General features: G+C 37.1%; 1 protein-coding gene across 3 annotated transcripts in view; it reads left to right on the forward strand.

Annotated features, from left to right (window-relative positions):
* The window catches only part of LOC116302178 (tyrosine-protein phosphatase non-receptor type 13), a 63704-nt gene extending 43570 nt beyond the window's left edge, over positions 1-20134 (forward strand). For 2 of the 3 annotated variants that reach the window (XM_089031296.1, XM_031711402.2), the window contains exons 38-52: positions 159-242; positions 1428-1514; positions 2777-2868; positions 4677-4806; positions 11232-11944; positions 12493-12640; positions 13252-13342; positions 13780-13988; positions 14542-14594; positions 15225-15300; positions 15587-15652; positions 16623-16702; positions 17091-17163; positions 17606-17668; positions 18262-20134. In XM_089031296.1, the coding sequence (XP_088887422.1) occupies positions 159-242; positions 1428-1514; positions 2777-2868; positions 4677-4806; positions 11232-11944; positions 12493-12640; positions 13252-13342; positions 13780-13988; positions 14542-14594; positions 15225-15300; positions 15587-15652; positions 16623-16702; positions 17091-17163; positions 17606-17668; positions 18262-18321 (2025 nt within the window). In that variant the 3' untranslated portion in view covers positions 18322-20134. Of the gene's footprint in view, positions 1-158; positions 243-1427; positions 1515-2776; positions 2869-4676; positions 4807-10564; positions 10623-11231; positions 11945-12492; positions 12641-13251; positions 13343-13779; positions 13989-14541; positions 14595-15224; positions 15301-15586; positions 15653-16622; positions 16703-17090; positions 17164-17605; positions 17669-18261 lie in introns of those variants that run through there. The other variant, XM_031711403.1, reaches the window with a different exon arrangement.
* Positions 20135-20981: the final 847 nt, after the last annotated feature.

Raw genomic sequence — 20981 nt, forward strand, 5'->3', positions numbered from 1 at the left:
ATTGTGGTACCGTTAACAATGGATGCTAATGAGAAATCTTTTGTTAAATGATACCAACATGGCCGCGATGACGTAACGTGAAAACGAAGAATATGTTTTGAATACTTTTTACCATTATTCCATTTTTAATTTTCATTTATTATTCCTTTTGTCTTTAGGATGATGTCTTTAACGTGAAGTTAGAGAAAGGACCTCGAGGGTTTGGATTTAGTTTGGTGGCCGCTCCTTCCACAGAACCAAACGTAAGTTTTTAAGAACTAGTTCGACTGACATGGGTTCGATACATAGACTCTGCATCGCATGTGTTTCCTCGTGTCCTCCGGTTTTCCTCCCTCCTTAAGCTAACAAAACATTAAAACATAAACATAAAAATAAAAACATTGCTGTTTGATTTATAATTTAGCATTATCCCTCGAACTGTTTATTTTTACTTCTTTTTTTTTTTTTTTTTTTTTTCTGTCTATTTATTTTCCTTTGTTTTATTATTTGTAAAGCGCGCCGAGATCGTATGGGGCTTCGCTATATAAGAACATCTATATTATTATTATTCACAAGCTAAATTCCATTTCGCTCTGTAAGCTAGACGTGCCCAAACTTTGATTAGCCCAGAGGTTGTTTCAGGCTATCCATTGATTTCTATTAGTCTAAGTGGCTCGAGCCAAGAGGGACTGATACATTCCCCTGCTTCATGTCCTTGCTACGAATCTGACCCCTAATGTCTGGTAAGGTAAGCCTTTTGAAATATTCCGAGGTGGAGAAGGGAAAAAAAAACACTCGAGTTGGTTTTACAGTGATTTGTGGGACTGTTTAAAGGGGACGAAATAGACGCGACCCCTAAAATTGCCCCACGATGCACTGCAATGCCAACTCGACCCAGTTTTCCCCGCAAACTCGGAATGGCTAATTCTCTACTTTCACATCCCCATAATGCCCTGCGTCTTTGGGGGATAACCAATCAAAAAACTGTCCCAAATTGAAAGGTTTCTTAATTGAATTTATACTATACCTGCTTTTATCTGTACAATACCGATTATTAGTTTATTCCAAGTTATTTTTGCGTGTAAAGATCATCAAGAGTTTTGGTCTTACAAAAAATGAATTGACTTACGAAAAAAAAGTTTAAAATTTACCTTAAACGTCTTCAAGCTTCTATCTTTTTCCTTATTTGTACTTCTTCATTTTATTTTTGGATACCAACAAGGTATTGTCAACATTGTCTGATCAGCCTTCAGCAAAGTAAGTGGGTTTTTACCGTCTGGTTACCCCCCAAAGACGCAAAGTATTAAGGGGATGTGAAAGTAGAGAATGCTATCTAACCAGACGGGTTTGCTTCACAGGGACCCCACTCCTAGTGAATTATAATATCTACATATCTATGGGGGTTAGCAGGTCAAGGTTATTTATAAAGTGCTGTTGATCTATTCAAGGTGCAGGGAATATTTATCAAGACAATCAGTGCGGGAAGCGTCGCAGAAAAAGATGGTCGACTGAAGGTTGGAGACCAGCTACTGAAGGTAATATCCAGTGATAAGACAGTCCTATCTCTTTCTCTACTCTTGTATTTCCTCATGAAAATCTTCACTAAATCAGTTGACAAAACTCTCCTTTTTGTGATCTATATTGGAACACATTTACGCATTTTAATATGCACCTTTTTAGAGATGTTGTTACCCGTTACTTGGCAATAATTTACGCATTTCTATTAACTTTTTTAAAGGTCTTGATACCTGTAGCAAACCCTTGAGCCTAGTAGATAGTTTGTCTATAAGCCAGCGTTTTCATTGCTGAGTATTTCAGAGGTAGATGAGTGTTAATCGTAAATAAGTTGGCGCACTGATTTACGCATTTATATTTAATTTTTTTAAGAGGTTCTGTTACCCGTAGCGAACCCCCAAGTCAAGTGAGTCTATATTTTCGACAAGCTAGCCTTTCATTGCTAAGTTTTTCAGAGGGTAGATTAATGTCAAATATCGTAGCTTGAATCTTGTATGAAGGCTCATCTCGTCTTGGTAATCCAACCTGGATTAGCATTAGTCAGGGTCTCAGGACAACGGTATTTTCAGTTATACACCCTGGTGTTCACTACCGATGCAAGCATAAACAAGACGACACACGCTAGCTCGGATAGTTTTTTATTGAACACTATTGAGAAACGTAATGAATAATAACGAAACTTGAACTTAATTTACGTACCTGACGAAGAATCACTCTGGAGTCGAAAATTTGTAGTAAATTTAATAACGTTTTAGATCTGCAATAACAATTTATTTTTTTATGTAGCACTTAAAGGTTGACTAGAAATTTTTTCGACGGAAATTTAAAGGGGTTAACTTACTTGGAAAGAATACTCGATCTGGCTTGCATATGTCGTGAAAGTCAGGATTATTTGGAGTCGGACCTCTGGTTTTGCGCTGCCCTTATTCCGCGCCAAAATTAATATCGCTTTGCGGCTCTTACTTTTTTGGTTAGTTTATGCAAAAGCCTTTAAATTCCAAACGAAACAGCTCGAAAAAACAGCGCGTTTTCGCGAAGAGTTAAAAAATCGTTGTATTCTACAAGTAGAATGCCGATACCATATGTGTCCGCGAAAAAGTCAACTAACAAAATTGTACAAATTAGTGCAAAGTTTTGTAGGTCTCTGGTCTACTGAGCTCTACTGAACTTACTAATTGGTACAAATGTGTGTAATGCAATTTCTTCCAAATGTTTTCATGGATATATTATGCATTCTAATGTGGATACTCATTTGATTATCATTGATGGTTGTGGTTGCTAGGTGAACGATGAAGATGTTTATGGTCTTAGCCATGCGAGGGTGATTGGAATGTTGAGGAAAGTAACCACCACAGTCAGCCTGGAGATAAGAAGGTAAGATAAGAAACTTGATGTTCATTTTTGTCGTGACGTATCGCTTTTTAATGATCGTTAATTAAGTATTCAAATAGTCGAGGTTTCCTCGCATCTTTTTCTCTTCTTTTCTCTTCTCTTCTCTTCTCTTGTCTTCTCTTCTCTTTATATCTTTATCTATCTCTTTATTATATTATATTATTTTATTATATTATATTTGTATTATTTGCTTCTCTTATTTTCATTTTATCTTTCTATTTTTCTCTTATGATTTTGTTTATTGTATTTCTTGTTTTCTTGTTTGTATCGTATATGTATTCTCTTGTTTTCTTCTTGTATTGTTCTCTTCTTGTCTTCTCTTCTTCTTCTCTCTCTTCTCTCTTGTCTTCTCTTCTCTCTTGTCTTCTCTTCTCTCTTCTCTGTCTCTCTTTCTTCTCTTCTCTGCTCTTCTCTTCTCTTCTCTTCCCTTCCCTTCCCTTCCCTTCCCTTCCCTTCCCTTCCCTTCCCTTCCCTTCCCTTCTCTTCTCTTCTCTCTCCTTTCCTTATTCTTGTTACTTAGCATACATGGATCATATTTTATCGATCTCAGCAACGTACCACGTCACCCATCCCCTCCCCCTCCCCCCCCCCACACCTCCCCCATCATCTCTCTTCGCCCATTCATTCCCTTTCAAAATACAGAAAAGAATCAATCACCTATCAGTACAGCCCTAGACCTGTACTCCCCACCACACCCCTCCCCTTTTCCTTGTTTCTCGCGCCCCATTCTCCTCTTCTTATTTAAAAAATAAACACACGCTCAGTAAACATTTATTTATTTACGTTCTATTATCCCACCCCCCTCTCATTCTTATCTTTACCTTTCCTGAGACCAATTAAAGCCATTAAGTCATCTATTAAGGGTCTTAACGACTCTCTAAATAAATGACCTCTATTCTTATCTCTGGCTTCTTTCTCGCCCTTGATCACCATTATTTATAGACATATGGAATTTTAATCATGACCTTAAGTGCACTTTAGATAAATGCTTCTTATTTTTGCACGCTCGCTCCCGCGCTTACGTCCTTGTTTGCGCCTTGCTATTTCTTTAGTATCATTGGACTTTTCCCCCTATTTTGCTGTCTCAATAACACAGGGAACTGTAGTGCAAACATTACTATCTAACTAGTAATGTTTAGTCTGGTAAAAGCATAAAAATGCAAGTCAACGTGTGATTAATAATTAGACCAGCAGCTCGATTAGTCTACGAGTCAATAGCCTATGAGGCCCAAAGCCGAATGGACTATTTATTTGAATACCATTCGGTCAAATAAATGGATACAAACAATTTTAAAACCTTGTGGTCTATCACTAATAGACTACTAGTAGCTCAGCCAATCAGAGTGCAGGATTTGTGTTAGAAAACAATGGAAATGAGATCTTACTATTTCACGGGTTGAATAAAACCACTCTAGTGCAATAAAGCCACTCTAGTGCAATAAAACCACTCTAGTGCAATAAAACCACTCTAGTGCAATAAAACCACTCTAGTGCAATAAAACCACTCTAGTGCAATAAAACCACTCTAGTGCAATAAAACCACTCTAGTGCAATAAAACCACTCTAGTGCAATAAAACCACTCTAGTGCAATAAAACCACTCTAGTGCAATAAAGCCACTCTAGTGCAATAAAACCACTCTAGTGCAATAAAACCACTCTAGTGCAATAAAACCACTCTAGTGCAAATATATATTTAGCTCTTTATGAGAAAAGAATCCTTCTAAAGATAGACCTTTCTAAATAAAAGTCATAGATCTCTTGGTGATTTCAAATCTGTTTGTATTTTTAGACCCGGCGGAGCTGTGACGCAAACCTCATCAAAAGAACACAAGGACAACATCAAAATATCTGACTCCAAAAACAGCTCACCTCTATCTAATAGCCTAGACCTTGACATAACACTTGAAGATAAGGAAGAGGTATGTATGAAACACCTACATCAACTGTTTGCCTAATAAGGTTATGCTTCTAATATTCACATATGATTATTTGTGGTTTGAAATAGCTAGTGTGTAAAAGAAATTGTGGTCTGCGCGGGAACTCTTCTACTTTCGTCTCATCTCTCCTCTCGTTTCGTCCCGTCTCGTCTCTTGTCATTTGTTGTCTCTCCTCTCGTCTTGTGTCCTCTCCTCTCCTCTCGTGTAATGTCGGTTCCTCTCCTCTCCTCTCCTCTCCTTTTATACCTTCTTCGTTATTTGTAGGACCATATCTAAAAATAATATATAAAAGCTTCGTCATGTTGCATTCAAATCTCACTCCCACAATTCTGTCCACCTCGAGGTCATTCAATTATATCTAAGACCAAACTAACTGCTAATCTAACATAACTATTAAAATAGAAACTACATAAAAAATAAATCTTAGAAATCTCTAAAACTTGAAATTAAATAAAGTTTAAATGATAAAGGGTGTATATTTTTGTTTCTTCAGAGCGAATTGTATTGGGGGGATGGGGAGGGGGGAGGGGGGAAGCCGTCCTAGTTAACCAGGGTAAAATGTCATTTTGACATTTCTCACTACCCTTAGTTCCTGTCCAAGAGGAAAGTGGTTAAAGCGCATGGTCTAAAACAAGGAGGCCCGGATGGATTTTCCCCCAAGAAATTAGCTTTGAAGAAACACATTTACATTTTCATTAATAAATAAAAATAATACCACACCACAAAAAAAAACACCTTTATAAAATAAAATAAATAATAAAATAAATGTCATCAATATAAAAAAGGGTCTTATAGAGCACAATTTCACCCTTGTATTGTTTAAATATGTAAAGGAGTGGTTCCGCCGCAGCCAAACGTTTGGTTTCGATAGAGTGGAATTACTACGGAAATAGAATTATTTTATTTTTTCATTTTCGTGTAAGCAAAAAATGGTATATCTTACATTATACCAGCTTTCGAGATAACATCCTACGCAGACGCTTTTAGGTCGTCACGCAATGCTTCGTAATGCTTACTATCAATCACGTGACATTTTGGAGTTGACTGGGTGGCAAACAAGCGGTTGACTGGGGGCAACTAGCGGATGCTAAGTCAAAACATATCAAAATAAGTCCTCAAACTATTGTATTTGACTATTTTCACGACATCAAACCCGAAAACAAGAGATCAAAACAACCTCCAGAATTCTACAAGCCATCAAAAAAGAGCTATTACCGGAAGTGACGTCTATTGATATCAACCTATGTAGAGAAACGTTAAATGACATGACTACCCTAAGACTACCCTGCGTTGTAGTATTAGCCACTCCTCAAATTTAAGGGGGAATGAGTTGATTTGACAATGTATAGCATTGTGGGAGAGTTTTTTTCCCCAGATAGTGTCTATATTTCGTTCCCTAAAACAGTCCCGTCATACCTTGCAATATCAACTCATCCCAACCTTGAAATAACTAATCAAGATTGAAAAATCTGGATTAAAAGGGATAAAGGACGTCTCGCATTAAAATCATGGTCGATACTGCTTTCTTATAAGCTAAAGTAAAAAAAAAATTTATAACGTCACGCACTCGACACGGTCACGGTACCGAAATATCCCTTCGACCAATCATAGAGCGGGATGACTTTGCATACAACAAATCAATAGCAAGGAAATAGGAATGTTTTAAATTTCGGACGGTAACTGGAAATAGTTGGTAAGAAATGTTCGGGATTGTGTTACGCGAGTTTTAAGATTAGTTAGTTGATACTTGATCTCAAAGGTCACGCATACCGCTGAAGGACGCGTCATATATCTTGATGCTATAAATAATAACCCATTCACTCCGCACCTCTTTTTCTGTACTCAAATGCCTTCAGTTCCTGTCTCGATTCACATCTTTTGAATTCCTTACACACAGCACCTCGTGTCTATAAAAACGATGAAATAACACTTTATCTTCCTTCCTACTACACCATGCTTACTCTACTGTTTGCCGTAAGTTTTGTCTCTTTATCTAATTGATTATATCTTTGTTATTATATATATACATTTATTTACTTATTTACTTGATTGCCGGTAAGGCTGTTGCTATTTTTACTGACTTGATTGATCCTTAGTAAAGTGTCTCCATCAATGATACAAACGGAATCCCCTGTCTTGCTATTAAACAACCTTTTAATCTTCAATTGTGTGTAGCAGTTAGCGATAAGAAGCTTCGCATGATTCATTTATTTATTTATCAGTTATTGGCTGTTGTTTCTCGTGTTTATTCAGAAGTATCTTGAAGCAGTTTAAAGTGAGGAATCTTATACTTTACAATATTCATTGAGGCGCGTGTCAACTTAACCCCTGTGTCACTTGCATAACTCTCTTCTACTACGACATACTCCATGGTACAGCCACTTATCTACTTAAAACAGCTTTGTTTTAAAAATCTTTATATACCTGAAAGCTATTTTCCTTGGTATACAATAAAAGCCGGCCAGGATTTAAATCTAATCGTTACGCCGAATAGTATAGCTATTTATTCCAAATATACAACAGAAGGTAGCTCGTATTGTGTGGCGCTAAACTGAACGGTTCTGAAGCTAAAATATTCCAGTAATCTTGCGTATTTTATTTGATGGCTCATTGACGGCAACACCAAGTAAGATTCCATAAACATCATTTAGTCATGCCCTTCATAGCTATATATTTATCTTGGTACTCGACTTTTGATCCAATTCTATATCCGTCTGTCCGCGATATTTTTAGATCTGAAAATCGCCAAGAGCCTGTACGTCATTTGAGTTACTCAGACGATGTTTTTAGGTTGGCTGCCCAAAATATGTTCAAAATGTGATTCACGAGCATTAGCTAAACAATTGTAAAGTTTTTGGGCGCTCGAATTTATTTCTGTCCATAAGCATCCTTCGGGAATCTTTGAAAAGCGCATTTGAAAATGTATATTGAATTTGCGCTTTACAAATAAATTTATTCTTATTCTTATTCTTATTCTTATTCTTATTCTTATTCTTATTCTTATTCTTATTCTTATTCTTATTCTTATTCTTATTCTTATTCTTATTCTTATTCTTATTCTTATTCTTATTCTTATTCTTATTCTTATTCTTATTCTTATTCTTATTCTTATTCTTATTCTCCTTGAAGAGAGCGACAAAACAAACCGAAAGGATAATCAAAAAAATCCTCAGCATAATGAGATTACTAGTAACTTTTAGATTATTAGTTCTAGTAAATAGAATTCATTTCCAAATCACACAATGTTTCGATTTAAAGTATCTTATCCTTGTATGGCTATAATAACAGTTAGCCGCTACTACCAAACTTTCTGTTTTCAAAATATTGTATCAGTATATATTTTAGTCTGTTAGTAAATAAAAATTGATTGATTGATTGATTGATATGGAAGAAATGTCTAATGTAAAAAGAGACCACATTTCTAATATCTGCGGCTATATTACTATAATTTTCGGTTCGCTAGGTCATGACAGGGATTCGTAACTACAATCATCAGTTTGAATCAGCTTATCTCATTGTTATTTGTGTTTCAGTTTTTCGTGATTACAATAACATTGTTCGAGTGTGTTTTTTTTAGTACAATATGACTTGAAGTTGATACTTGAGATATTCACAATCATCATAGTGATCGCTTTTACCACTTTATTAGTTAGCAGCGACGGTAAAATTTAGGTCTCCCTTGTTTAATTAGGACCTGCTTTGAGGGGTTTTCGTCGGGTTTGGGCTCAGGTCTGTGAGTTAACCTTGCCCTGACTTAGATCAGGCGAGAGTCTGTTTCAGGGTATCGATAAAGATTTTACTCGCGTGCAGTGATTGGTCCAAGGGACTTGTTCATTCCCAGTGACGCAACCGTGCCTGTAAAGCGATTTTTGATATTTTGAGTATTTCGTCTTTTATGCGGTAAAACGTCTTTAAAAAAATTAGTGAACGTATTGCGAGTAAAGAGAGTCTTTAACAAAAGATACCCCCCGAAGGTCGCAAGTAACCTTAATAGGGCACTCGCATTATGGTGTTATTTACTCTAACTACCAGAATCCTTGGACAATTAAACATCACAGTTTGAATAAGAAAGAAAATTCGAAACATTTTGGTAGTGGTAGTCAAATGACGCCACCGTGCAAACGTCGTGTTCATTTTTTAAATTTCTTTTACGTTTTTGATGCATAAAATGTCAGCTGCCTGATGTACTGCGCTTTCTAAAACTCCGGAAATGAAATGGTCTTTAGTTGCAGCTCGATTCAGTGTTATCGTTTCCAATGTACTGAAGAGTTTGATTCGTATCCTATGTTTAAATCAATCAACTACCGATTAAGATAGAATTCTTTTCGTATTCAAGCAGTGAGCGCCAGAACTATTTTCTTGAAGAAAGGCTGTTGTACAAGGCTAAAATCTTGTTATTTAGGAAGTTAACTTGTTTGGAAGTGGAGATGACCGATGAAAGTGGAATCAAAGTGTTAACCCAAAGCAAAAATTGGAATCGAAAATGAGGGTTAGGCCTTCATTTGCTTATTTCCCATATATTTATCTATAAAAAAGCCTGACAAAGCGACATTCTAATACAAATGCAGCAAACGCTTCCAACAGGCATTTTATCATAGTACATCAGTTTCTAACTGTTTTGAAAAAATGTTTTGAGTGTTAACCCAAAACGAAAATTGGGACCAAATCTCAATCGAAAGTCTAGTTTTTAGCGCTTTTTGCCATTATTGCTCATTATTAAAATATATGCAAAAAGCCGCAAATCCGGACGTATATCGCTTAGGGGCCATTCTCCAAATAAGGCGTTCGTATGAATATATGTGACGGGCAGATATAACGTCAAGTATGTAATAACATACACCGTGAATAGTATAACGGATATCCTAATATTCTTTATTTATGTGTCTCTATAGATATATCAATTATAAGGTCGGGTTATGAGGTCATGAAAGTTTTGACTAATCAGCGCTAATCATATTAATTTATAAATACATATTTAGAGAATATTAGTAAACAGGGGTTATGCTGGTACATGTTCCCCTATAAACGAAACTGATGAGACTTCATTTTGAACATGCTTGCGTTCGTACGCAGATACGTTTTTTTGTTCGTTCGTTTATTCGTTTGTTCGTTTTTTTTGTTCGTTCGTTCGTTCGTTCGTTCATTCGTTTGTTCTTTTTTTTGTTCGTTCGTTCGTTCATTCCTTTGTTTGTTCGTTTTTTTTTTTCTTTGGTTCGTTCGTTCATTCGTTTGTTCGTTCGTTTGTTTGTTCGTTCATTCGTTCGTTCGTTCATTCGTTTGTTCGTTCGTTCATTCGTTTGTTCGTTCGTTTGTTCGTTCGTTCATTTGTTCGTTCATTCATTCGTTTGTTCGTTCGTTCATTCGTTTGTTCGTTCGTTTGTTCGTTCGTTCATTTGTTCGTTCATTCATTCGTTTGTTCGTTCATTCATTCGTTTGTTCGTTCGTTCATTTGTTCGTTCGTTCATTCGTTTGTTCGTTCGTTCATTCGTTTGTTCGTTCGTTCGTTCGTTCATTTTTCAGTTTGTCATCATCACCAATTATCATAACTTTTATTAATGATATTTTTTCAATAATAAAAGACATGTTGGAAGACATGGCCCACAAAATACATCCAATATGGCGGCCATGACGTCACAAACACTTTAATCAACAGAGTTTTTTAATTGTATTTGTAGTTTTTAGCATGTTTTTGCATGCATTAATTACGCCGTTTTCTGTTATTGCATGTTTTGCTTTGCAGGATATGACGAGCATGTCACGTCGCTACTAAAACAACTAATTTGCATCATTTGCTCAAAGTGAGTCTCTAAATACTCTAAACCAACCATTCATTTTAAACTTTTCTATCGAGTCTCGATGTTCAGGTATATCTTGGAACTGAGCATTCATGCACTGGATAAAGATAAATCAAATTAAGAGACGGATAAGCGACTTAAAGTAATATAAAAGTGAAGCAAAAAAATAAATAGAAAATATCCATATAAATGCGGTGCTGCGCTGCGCTGTGCTATGCTATGCTATGCTGTGCTGTGCTGTGCTGTACCGTTTGTGGGCGTATGCATTTGCTATGCTAGTTTCTTTTTTTTTGTTGTTGTTGTTGTTGTTGTTTTGTTGCTATGTTGTTCTTAAGGACCAAATAACATTAAATATGCTCATTAAATTCTTTAAAATGGATTTAAAAATTTAAACTGCATAAATTTTAACAAAAGGGAGGCGTGTGACCAGCCCCACCCTCGGCCCCACCCCCGGCCCCACCCCCCAGGATCTTAGCAGAGTACCCCTCAGGAATTCTCGAGGAAGACTCTGCTAGCAGGGAACTCTTTAACTTGGCTCTAGGCAAATTATTTGAACTAGGCGATGTTGCTTCTACCATTTTCTGAATGTTGAGTGTTCCGTTTTCTCTTTAGAGTTTAACAGGTTCTTCTGAAGTCAAAGATGAAGATGAAATCATCGACTTGCTTAACGCAATATCAGAATCCAACAAGGAATTCAACTCACCAAGCAAGAATAAACAACCCAAACCAACCCTACACAAACGAGATACAGACTCTGTTCTGTCGTCTATCCTTAGTTCTATAGCAGCACCACCCTCGCCTACCACACCCCGCAGCAATGACCTAAATAATGCTGATAGTATAAATAGTGATTCTGATGCTGAGTCATTAACAGGACAAGAGAATTATACCATCGATGACAGCCGAGCAGAATATAGCACTGGGGATTCATTACAAAGACTTAGTTCGGGATCGTATGAAAGCAAGCACTTATCTGACAGTTCTAATAATAAATCGAATGGAAAGACGCAGTCTTTCGACAGTTCTGACTCTGATTACGAGGATATAAATGTTTTTGATATGTTACAAGATAATAGTAAAATGGGAATGAATAGAGATATTGGCAATATTGATAGTAATAATACAGAACTTAATGGGACTATATCTGATGTTCCACCACCTGTACCCACCACGTCCATCCCATTGGGGGACGATGAAGACCTCCCCGCACCCCCTCCTAGAAAGGAGTCTTTGCTTAAGTCGTCTGATGATGGATGGTCGTCTTCAGGTGATTCAGATTATTCGTCGAAGCGCAAAGTGAATGGATTTGTTACCCTGCATAGTAGGTAAGGAAACTAAACCATGTCATTTTTTGTGCATTTCTCATGCAGCAGTCATGTTGGGTGGGGCAGATTTTTACCAGCATAGCTTCTTATTTAGGTAAAGCAATAGGCATAATACGATTATCTCTCGATGTCAGCTTCCAGACGTCGGTTTTTTCTTGTCTTTTCTTTCTTTCTTTCTTTTCTTTTCTTTTCTTTTCTTTTCTTTTCTTTTTTTTTTCTTTCCTTCCGTCAATGAAGGAGATACTAATTCACACCGATAAAATTATTTTTAATGGCAACCAAACACCCAAACTTCTAATAAACCTCTTTACCTTGTGCGTAATGTTTTCCCATTTCAGGCCACGTGTCATTCTCTTCAGAATAAGATTATTTGTTTGAGTCGTATCATATTCATGTGTCTTCTCATGCGCAACCGTTAAACAAAAAAAAGATACTCTAGGGAATGACACGTAGTCTGAAATGGGATAAAACTACAGCCAAGATCTATTATAGATAAGTAAGTGTCTGTGCTTCGTAATTATTTAAACTCCCTTCTCATTCATCTGCAGTAGCAGCGAAGGAGACATGGCCAGTAAAGCCAGCGGTCCCCTGATTGACGTCACATCCGGTGGCAGGTACACGGGACACAAACTCAAGATGTTGATTGGAGCTTTACAGTCCAAAATCGAATCTAATGTTATGGCGGATGAATTTAAGGTTGGTTGGTTGGTTCTTTGATGTGCAATGGTTTTTTATTCCTTTTCTTATTATTTTCTTTTTTCAAATCTCTTTGAAGTGCAACATAAAGTAGGGAAGCGTTTACCTTTACGATAGAGTACCAAAGAGTAACGTCATCAAATTCCGAATTTTGCAATTCAGTTTTAAATGTTCATATTTGAAAAGGACACAACATTGCCTTTATTTCTGCCAACTTTAATACTGTTGCGAGCTGTAGAACGAGAACGAAGATATTGGATATTTAAGCTCCAAAAATCCCCATACATTTTCTCTTATTTTGGACTGGATCCGATCACCTTAGATCCAGCCTCAAATAACAGAAAATGTATGGGGATATTTTTGTATTAAACGACCCATATCTCAGCTTTTTGCTCTATCGCACTGACATTCCGCACTATATATCGTATCTTTACATACAGTTTCTAATAGTGTCACCAGAAAAAAATCTTTAAAAATAATTTTGTGACTTCATCGATTCAGTAACTTTATTTGTAATGAGGAGTACGTTGAGACCCTTGTGAATAGATCAGTAGTGGTGTGCTATTTGTTTCAATATTTTTTAGTACAATCATGGTTTGATTCGTCTTCAGGCTCTAAGGGAGATCAAACCCACTGATGATTGCAGTGTTTCTAAACACCCAGAAAATAAAGACAAGAACAGATACAGAAACGTCTTGCCTTGTAAGTACGAGAGTTATGCTTTTTTAAATTTTTTTATTGTATATTTACCTCTCTACGCACGTTTTGATTGGTTGGGAACTGTGCTGTCTTAGTAAACAAAGCACGGTGCTGATACCAACTGCACGCGCCCAGCCAACTTATCAAACAGGGCTTAAAATAACGTCTGGTCTTGGCAAATAATGTCCGGCCAGAACTGGGACTTGTCCTGTCAAATCTTTGCCTTGCTGGTCATTTTGACCAGTAACGTTGAGCCAGATATGATGTATTACAAGCTAAATCTAATTTGGCTGATCATCTTGGCTGGCAACTTATCAGCCATTATTTTGAGTCCTGGCAAAATTATTGTAAGAAAACAGCATTGTAAACTATAACCCTTTTCCATTACAAATATTACAGCAGCTAATAATTATAAATGTAATGTTGGTGTATTTCTTTAGTTAATGAAACACGAGTGCATCTGAGTGGTGAAGGGAATGAAGACTACATCAATGCCAGCCATATTCGAGTACCAGTAGGAGAGGACGTATACCACTATATAGCAACACAGGGCCCATTACCCAATACAACAAAAGATTTCTGGCAAATGATTTGGGAACAGAATGTTGAAGTGATTGTCATGCCAACCCTTGAAAGAGAGGGAGGAAAGGTAAGTAATAACTCTTGATACTATTAAGCTACGGACACACACTGCAACACTGCACGCAATGTTGCATGCAATTGATGTTGCGAGCTATGACACACGACGTAATATGTTGCACGCAACGTTGCTGAAGTAGAAAACTGTCCTACTTCAGCAACATTGCCTGCAATGTTGCGCGCAATGTTACACCGTGTGTCCGTGCCTTTATTACGGTTCTGATTGGCTATGTCTGTAGCCAATCATAGAGGTCCAATTCGCTCCGCATCCAATCACAGGAACTTTTTTTATGAGGGTAACGCGCGACAGTCATAATTTAAACAATCATACTGATAACGCAGTGGCCCTTACAGGGCTTGGGTGTGACAACGTTATCGTACTTATCAAAACGCGCTATTCTTAAAACTCCTGTTTTATTTCTCTTGAGAAGCTGGAAACCATACTATGCTTTTCTCGTGTTCTCTCAGCATCCCACGTGTTTATATCATAGTATCTAAAACGGAAAACTGTTATATATATTTTTAACTTATCTTCAGCCTTTTTTCTTTCTGTATTAAAACAGGTCAAATGCCATAGATACTGGCCAGAATCAGAAGATCTCGTCATACCAAGAAAGTATGTTGGTGGTATCTCTTTATTTATTCAGTGTTAATTCAAATAGTCTTCTCGACGTCACGATTGTTGCATCATGGGATGTGGACAAGCCAAGCCCAGTGCACATGCTAATATGCTGCAGCGAAGTTTTGTTGTTATTTTCAATTCGTGGAAAAATCATTGTTTATTGACTGATATTAGTTTTCTTTTCCTTGTAAATGAAGCCTTTGTTTACAAAGTTTGTCCACAAATCGAGTATAGAGACTTTACACCATCACGTGATGGCAGCCATGACAGGAGGCATACAGTAGAGTAGCGCTCCCTTGGAGAACTGATTTCTTTCTCATGTAAATTAGATTAGACCAGATTCATTTTTTCTGCCTCCTGTCATGGCTGCCATCACGTGATGGTGCAAAGCCTCTATTTACGATATCAATTTTATTAAGTAACCGTGGAAAAGGCTATTGAAAATGAAAATGCGGAAGGCAATAATGGGGAAGGAAGACAAGATAACAGCGTAGTTAAAGTGAAAAATAAAAAATAAAACCTGATTTCGATTCCGTCGCTAGTTAAAGACCAGCATTTAGTTGTCGAGATAGCAGAAGCATAAACTTGCCTAATTTTAACGCATCATTTTTCCTTTATATGCAGGTTCAGAGTAACCCTTCTAGACAAGAAGATGTACGATTCTTTTACCGAAAGAAAGTTTTCGTTAAAACATCTTGGGGTGAGTTTCATTCCCATTAGAGACCTTTAGTATCAGGTTTACTGCTAACCGCCATGGATCAGGCACAGACACACGCCCAGAAACATGATGAAACACTCGGCATCAATGATATCTAATATGGTGGCTCTTCCAGAACGTTTGAAGTTTGCGGTACCTAGCAAGAACGTAATGCTAAAGGTCTCTATCGTATTGTACCTAGACCTTCAACATGGAGTCCGTCCTCCAAGATGTCTTCAGCCGGGGCATATTTAATTGACATTTGCTTCTTTTGTTTATTTGGCTACAGAGTGGCGAGAGCATCGAAGTTACTCATCTGAAATTTACGCGCTGGCCTGATCATGGTGTCCCTAAGGTAAGGCTCATCTCATTCTCTTCTTTCAATACCTTGTGCATATCATACATGAACGAATGTGAGGAAAACTATCGCTTTGAGTAGTTTTTTCCCAACTCAAGCGCGCGATTTAGGCTTGTTCCACAGATAGCCTAATAATCAACCATGGCTTGGTTAAGAGACCGCTTTGCCTTGGGCGTAAAATTTTCTCATTTCAGTCCATCATTTCAGTCTTTTTGTTGAGAATAAGATTCTCTCATTGAGTTGTATCGATATTCATATGTCTTCTCATACGCAACCAATAAACGAAGTAATGATACTCTAGCGAATGACACGTGGTCTGAAATGGTAAAACAAATTTCGAGAAAATGTGGCTCTATTGAGGATAAGATTCTCTCTTTAAGTTGTATCCATATTCATGTGTATTTTCTTGTGCAACCATTAAACAAAGTAATAATACTCTAGGGAATGACACGTGGTCTGAAATGGGGGAAATTATGTCCAGGGTAAGAGGTCAATAGACTTCTGGCAGCATGTCAGAATGCCGCTCAATTTGATGGACATGACAATAGATTTCCAATTCTCATCAGTTTAAGAGTAAATGGTTTGAACCCAGGTGTTGAAGTTTGTTGTGAAATGTGATCGTCCGGGCTAGTGTAGTCTTGAGAAAGACTGTTGTTGGTGGTGACTGACGTTTCGACAACCTTCTCTCGTTTTCTCACTGGACTCTGAAGATGACTTCTGTCAGGTTGTCAATACCAAAACCTCAGTCACCACCAACAACAGTCTTTCTCAAGACTACACTAACCCGGACGATCACACTTCACAACAAATCTCATAAGTTGAAATTCTTTTGTTTTGTCCTCCAAATTGAGCTCCTTTGACATTACATGCAAGAGGTCTATTCAATGCCTCGTTGTCGAAGATGAGTTGGCTAATTAGTCATTGAGTGCAAGATGGTATCAGTAACAATCCTCTTCCTGTTCTTTAGTGTTCTTTTGAGATGGTTCAGTATGTGACGTACATGAGAGAATTGACGTCATCACAAGCACCCATCGTAGTTCACTGCAGGTATGGTATATCACCTGTTATTATATACTCACCTCGGTATGCACGCTCTGATTTGTCGAAAACTGTGCGGTATTAGTGAACAGAGCACGGGGCTAATGTTATTTGTGCGCACAGGCAGCTGTGCGGAGAGCAAAAACGTAGCATTTATTTCTTTGTAATACAACAGCCTTTTGAATTCGTGCTCCATTTAATACCTTTATTTTAAATGCAAAGGGGCGAGTGTGTGCTGTGTGTTTTCATAAAACACGCTCTCCCAACCAATCAGATTGCAAGATTTATAACAGTTATTTTATAATACTGAACGAAGAACGAAATAAACTGTTTTATTTCTTAATGATCAAAGCACTATTATGGGGATTAGTTACTGACATGTCTTGTTGGTTGTTAGTGCTGGTATAGGGAGGACTGGTGCCCTGATCACAGTAGATGTTTGCCTTGGCTTGATGCAAAGGGACTTAATGGTAAGAGAATGTGATCTAAATGATAAATCCTTCAGAAAAAGGTTGTCTTGTTTTGGATATGGCGCCCTTTTATCCAGGCAAAATTGTTTATTTACTGAGCTACTTAATGATGTAATATCCACAGCACTTGCTCAGATCTGGATCTAATCTTATCCAGTGTCTGCGAGCGAGCGAGCGTTAAGGAGTAAGGATTCCGCGCGCACGGATTCTTTTCTTTTCATCCCCCACAATTGAGAAGTAATTTAGTTATTGGACCAGTATGTCGCATGCGATAAACGCTCGTTGTTGCGCATAGCTTCCTTATTCCCCAACCATTAGGAAAAAAGACACTCGCATCGTAGTTATTTTGTCCAAAGAGTACTTGATTTTCCCAGCATCGCTTCGTATCTTCCTAGACTGCTTTAGACATAGGAATGTGAAACCAATTGTTTATTCTTTTCAGTTTGATGTGGATAAAATCATTCGTAATCTTCGTGAACAAAGGCATGGAATGATACAAACCAAAGTAAGTATATAGGAAACAAAAGCGCGCAACGTCTGATACAGTCCCTTTCACAGTTCCCTGTGCCATCTTGAAAGGTTGCAGTGCCTTTGCATCGAAGCGAGACAAACGGTGAGCTTGGAATCAAAGAGACCTTTTTTAACATCTTGGAAAGTTATTCACGTCTCTATCATTGCAAGCTCACCGTTCGTCTCGCTTCGCTGCAAAGGCACGGCTACCTTTCAAGATGGCGACAGAGACTGAGAAGCAGAATATATTGAGGCGTTCTTGCTTGAAGATTGAAGTATTTTTGTTTCTTTAATCATTTGTGCAAAATGAAAAAAGATGGAGCGCTGTAAGATGCAAGAAGAGTGACAGTATCATTTTTCTACGCCTCACAATGCCAGAATGTTCTACTATACGTTTCTCGTAACAAAGGAAGCGTTTATATTATCTTGATACGTGTTGTTAGTTCACGCTGAATTCTGAGCCGGGCTCCCTGTGTTACTAATAAGCCTTTTATACGTGGACCTCTTCTTTTTACTAAATGTTCCCACAAGTTGTTTAAATTATAAGGTTTTTTTAAATAATCTGTATTTTTATTATCTCCTAAACAGGATCAGTATATTTTCTGTTACAAAGCTTGTCTAGAGGTTCTGCGGTCACTGGATCGGTAATATTGGTTAACAAATCATGTTCCAGAAGAGATATTTCCCTACTACAGCTATCAGTGCTGTTCCCTTGACAAAACGTACTTCAAGTCCTCGTTTTTGCGACGATGTCATCAAACATTTCAGTTGCACTGTCTTATGCTACTGTAACATGCTTGCCTGCCACCAAAAAATTTCAAGTTAGGAATATTCCCTAGTAATAGCACCAGAATTCTTGCGAAAAATATTATAGAAGTATTATATAGTTTTATATCTATCCTATTCAAAGACATCGCCTTCACATAGCACCAGCAGTTAGAGAAAATTCCTGGGCTACAGACAAACATATTAAAATATTTACTTATTATATACCATATTCATTGTTTCATACCATTACAGTGAAAACACTCGAACCATGAAAACTTCAGTGTTTTTTAAACATTTTCCGAATGATACAATCAGAAGCCAGATTCTTATTGAGGTTCAAACATTTTTTCGTGCGATTCCAGAGGCTCTTGTGTTGTTGTGGCCATTAGTTTTATTTTGTGACAGCTACTTCGTCAATGAACGATTTTTTCTGTAAATCATTAAAAGTTTGCGCTATGTGCCACAGTTTTGCATACTACCACTTTTTAAGACGTGATCTAGGAGTTCATAAGTTTTTTTAGTGAGCTAAAAATAAAACATCTAAAGATTTTTCACCATTTGTTGTGATTGGATGGCACCTGAAAAATGTTTGATTCCTTTGTTTCTACAGAGAGCTGTGTTTGGATAGTTCTGATAAATGTCCAAAATTAACCTTGAGGTGTTCTTGGTTCGAGTTTCCACACTGTAATATATTATTTTCATATTGCCAGTTTGCAATCATTTCTCAGAAAACATGGCTATTTATATAGTCGGTTGATACAATACTCCATTTACTCAATTCCATTCACTATCCAATTTCTGCGCATAGCAAAACTCCAGTTTATAATGCATGGCAACTCCAGCCTCGGCTTGGAACTATTATTCATGGTCACTGATAAGAGAGCTGTAAAATGGAGCATATAGCATGGTGACTATGAACTCCAAATGAATTCCTGTAAACTTTCAGAGTCTAAAGTTCGTTCTAACTTGACGACAATTGCAAACGTCTCTTTACTGCTTGCTGCCTTCATTCATGACCTCTTATTTTGTTTTACTATAGTTAAAAAATGGTTCGACTAAGATTGAGTGAGGTGCGTAAAAAGTAACTGAGTAACGTCAGACCAGTCCATGTTAGACTTAGTATTGTAGAATTTAGTTTTGAGTGGAGTTGTACATGGAAAACAAGTTTTAAAATTGATAAATACTACAGATAATGCCAAATACAGGAATTAAATTTTTATGAAAAATATATATACAAAGTAGTTTTTTACAAAGTCACTTATTAATATATTTCAGCAGAAGTGCCATGCCTCAAAAGAATTGAGGTGAAATTTATGTTTGTGTAGAATACTGCAAATATAAACCTTTAATAAGCAAAGAAATGCTATCGAGAACATAACTTCATGTGATTATAAGAACAAAATTATTGTGTTTTCCTGCACTCTATGCAAGCTACTGTCTCCTGCTTTTCTTTCTTTCACATCTGGGATCCCTGTGTAGTAAAGGAGAGGGGATACTTCCCAGTAAGGAGCAAGACCCAATCCAGCCTAAAACAGGCGATCTAAGGAACTAAACTAAACTAAATCTTAGTCACCATATAAGGCTTTTAAATACAATGTCATATTTTAACAAAAGTTAAATTAATGCAAATATGATTCCAATTTTAAAACTATTATGAAACGTTAAGAAATCAATAAAAATGTTAATATTGCAAGAGTTTGTTTGATGTCAAATGGTAAAGCTACATACCTTTACATCCAGATATGGTAATCATTGCCTGTCATGAATGCATTTTCGAAGTGGATATTAAATTTTGGAAAACTAAGGCCTTGTTCACATGAGCAGAGAATGATCCTTAGAACTAGGATCTTCCTTGCAGGCAAATCAACTTGCTTTATATTTATTGCTTTCTGTTCACATGCCCATTGGCAGGCTTCTTTCGGGTACCAAGATATTCCCAGCAGTAGGATCTTCTTGTCTTGCAGATAGGAAGATCCTAGCACCAGGAATTAAGTTTACATGTCTTTTCTCATATAAACTTAATGCATGGTTTATTCTTCTGAAAGGAAGATCCTAGGTCTAGGATCATCCTCCTCCAATGTAAACAGGGCCTAAGAATTATCGCTCTTATCATTGCTATAGGATAAAGTACAACTGTTGCGACATGGAAATCAAGAAAGAGACTACCATCAATCAAATAAAATGTTTGGTACATTTAAATACTCTGATTGATGGCAATGTGTTGCCTGATTTCCCTGTCACATCAGTTGTCTTCATCAGTGAGTAGCAATGGAAACGGTGGTAATTGATGATGGTTTAAGAGAGTGATGATGATGATTGCATTATTGTTGGAAAGGATGATGATGATGAGGATCACATGATGGTTACCATGATGATGATACCAATGGTGGTAATGACAACCATGGTAATGGTTGATGATGTTTAAAGATGATGACTCAAATCTGATACCAAGTCAATGTTACAAATTAACTGACTACTCCTTAAAAATCGAGTGTATGCAGGGCTTAGCCTCCTTAGAATCCATGAGTTGTGTGTTTAAT

Source organism: Actinia tenebrosa, unplaced genomic scaffold (assembly GCF_029948245.1).
Source record: "Actinia tenebrosa isolate PJP-AT-01 unplaced genomic scaffold, QUT_ActTen_1.0 PGA_scaffold16__25_contigs__length_10494907, whole genome shotgun sequence".
NCBI classification, from domain to species: domain Eukaryota; kingdom Metazoa; phylum Cnidaria; class Anthozoa; order Actiniaria; family Actiniidae; genus Actinia; species Actinia tenebrosa.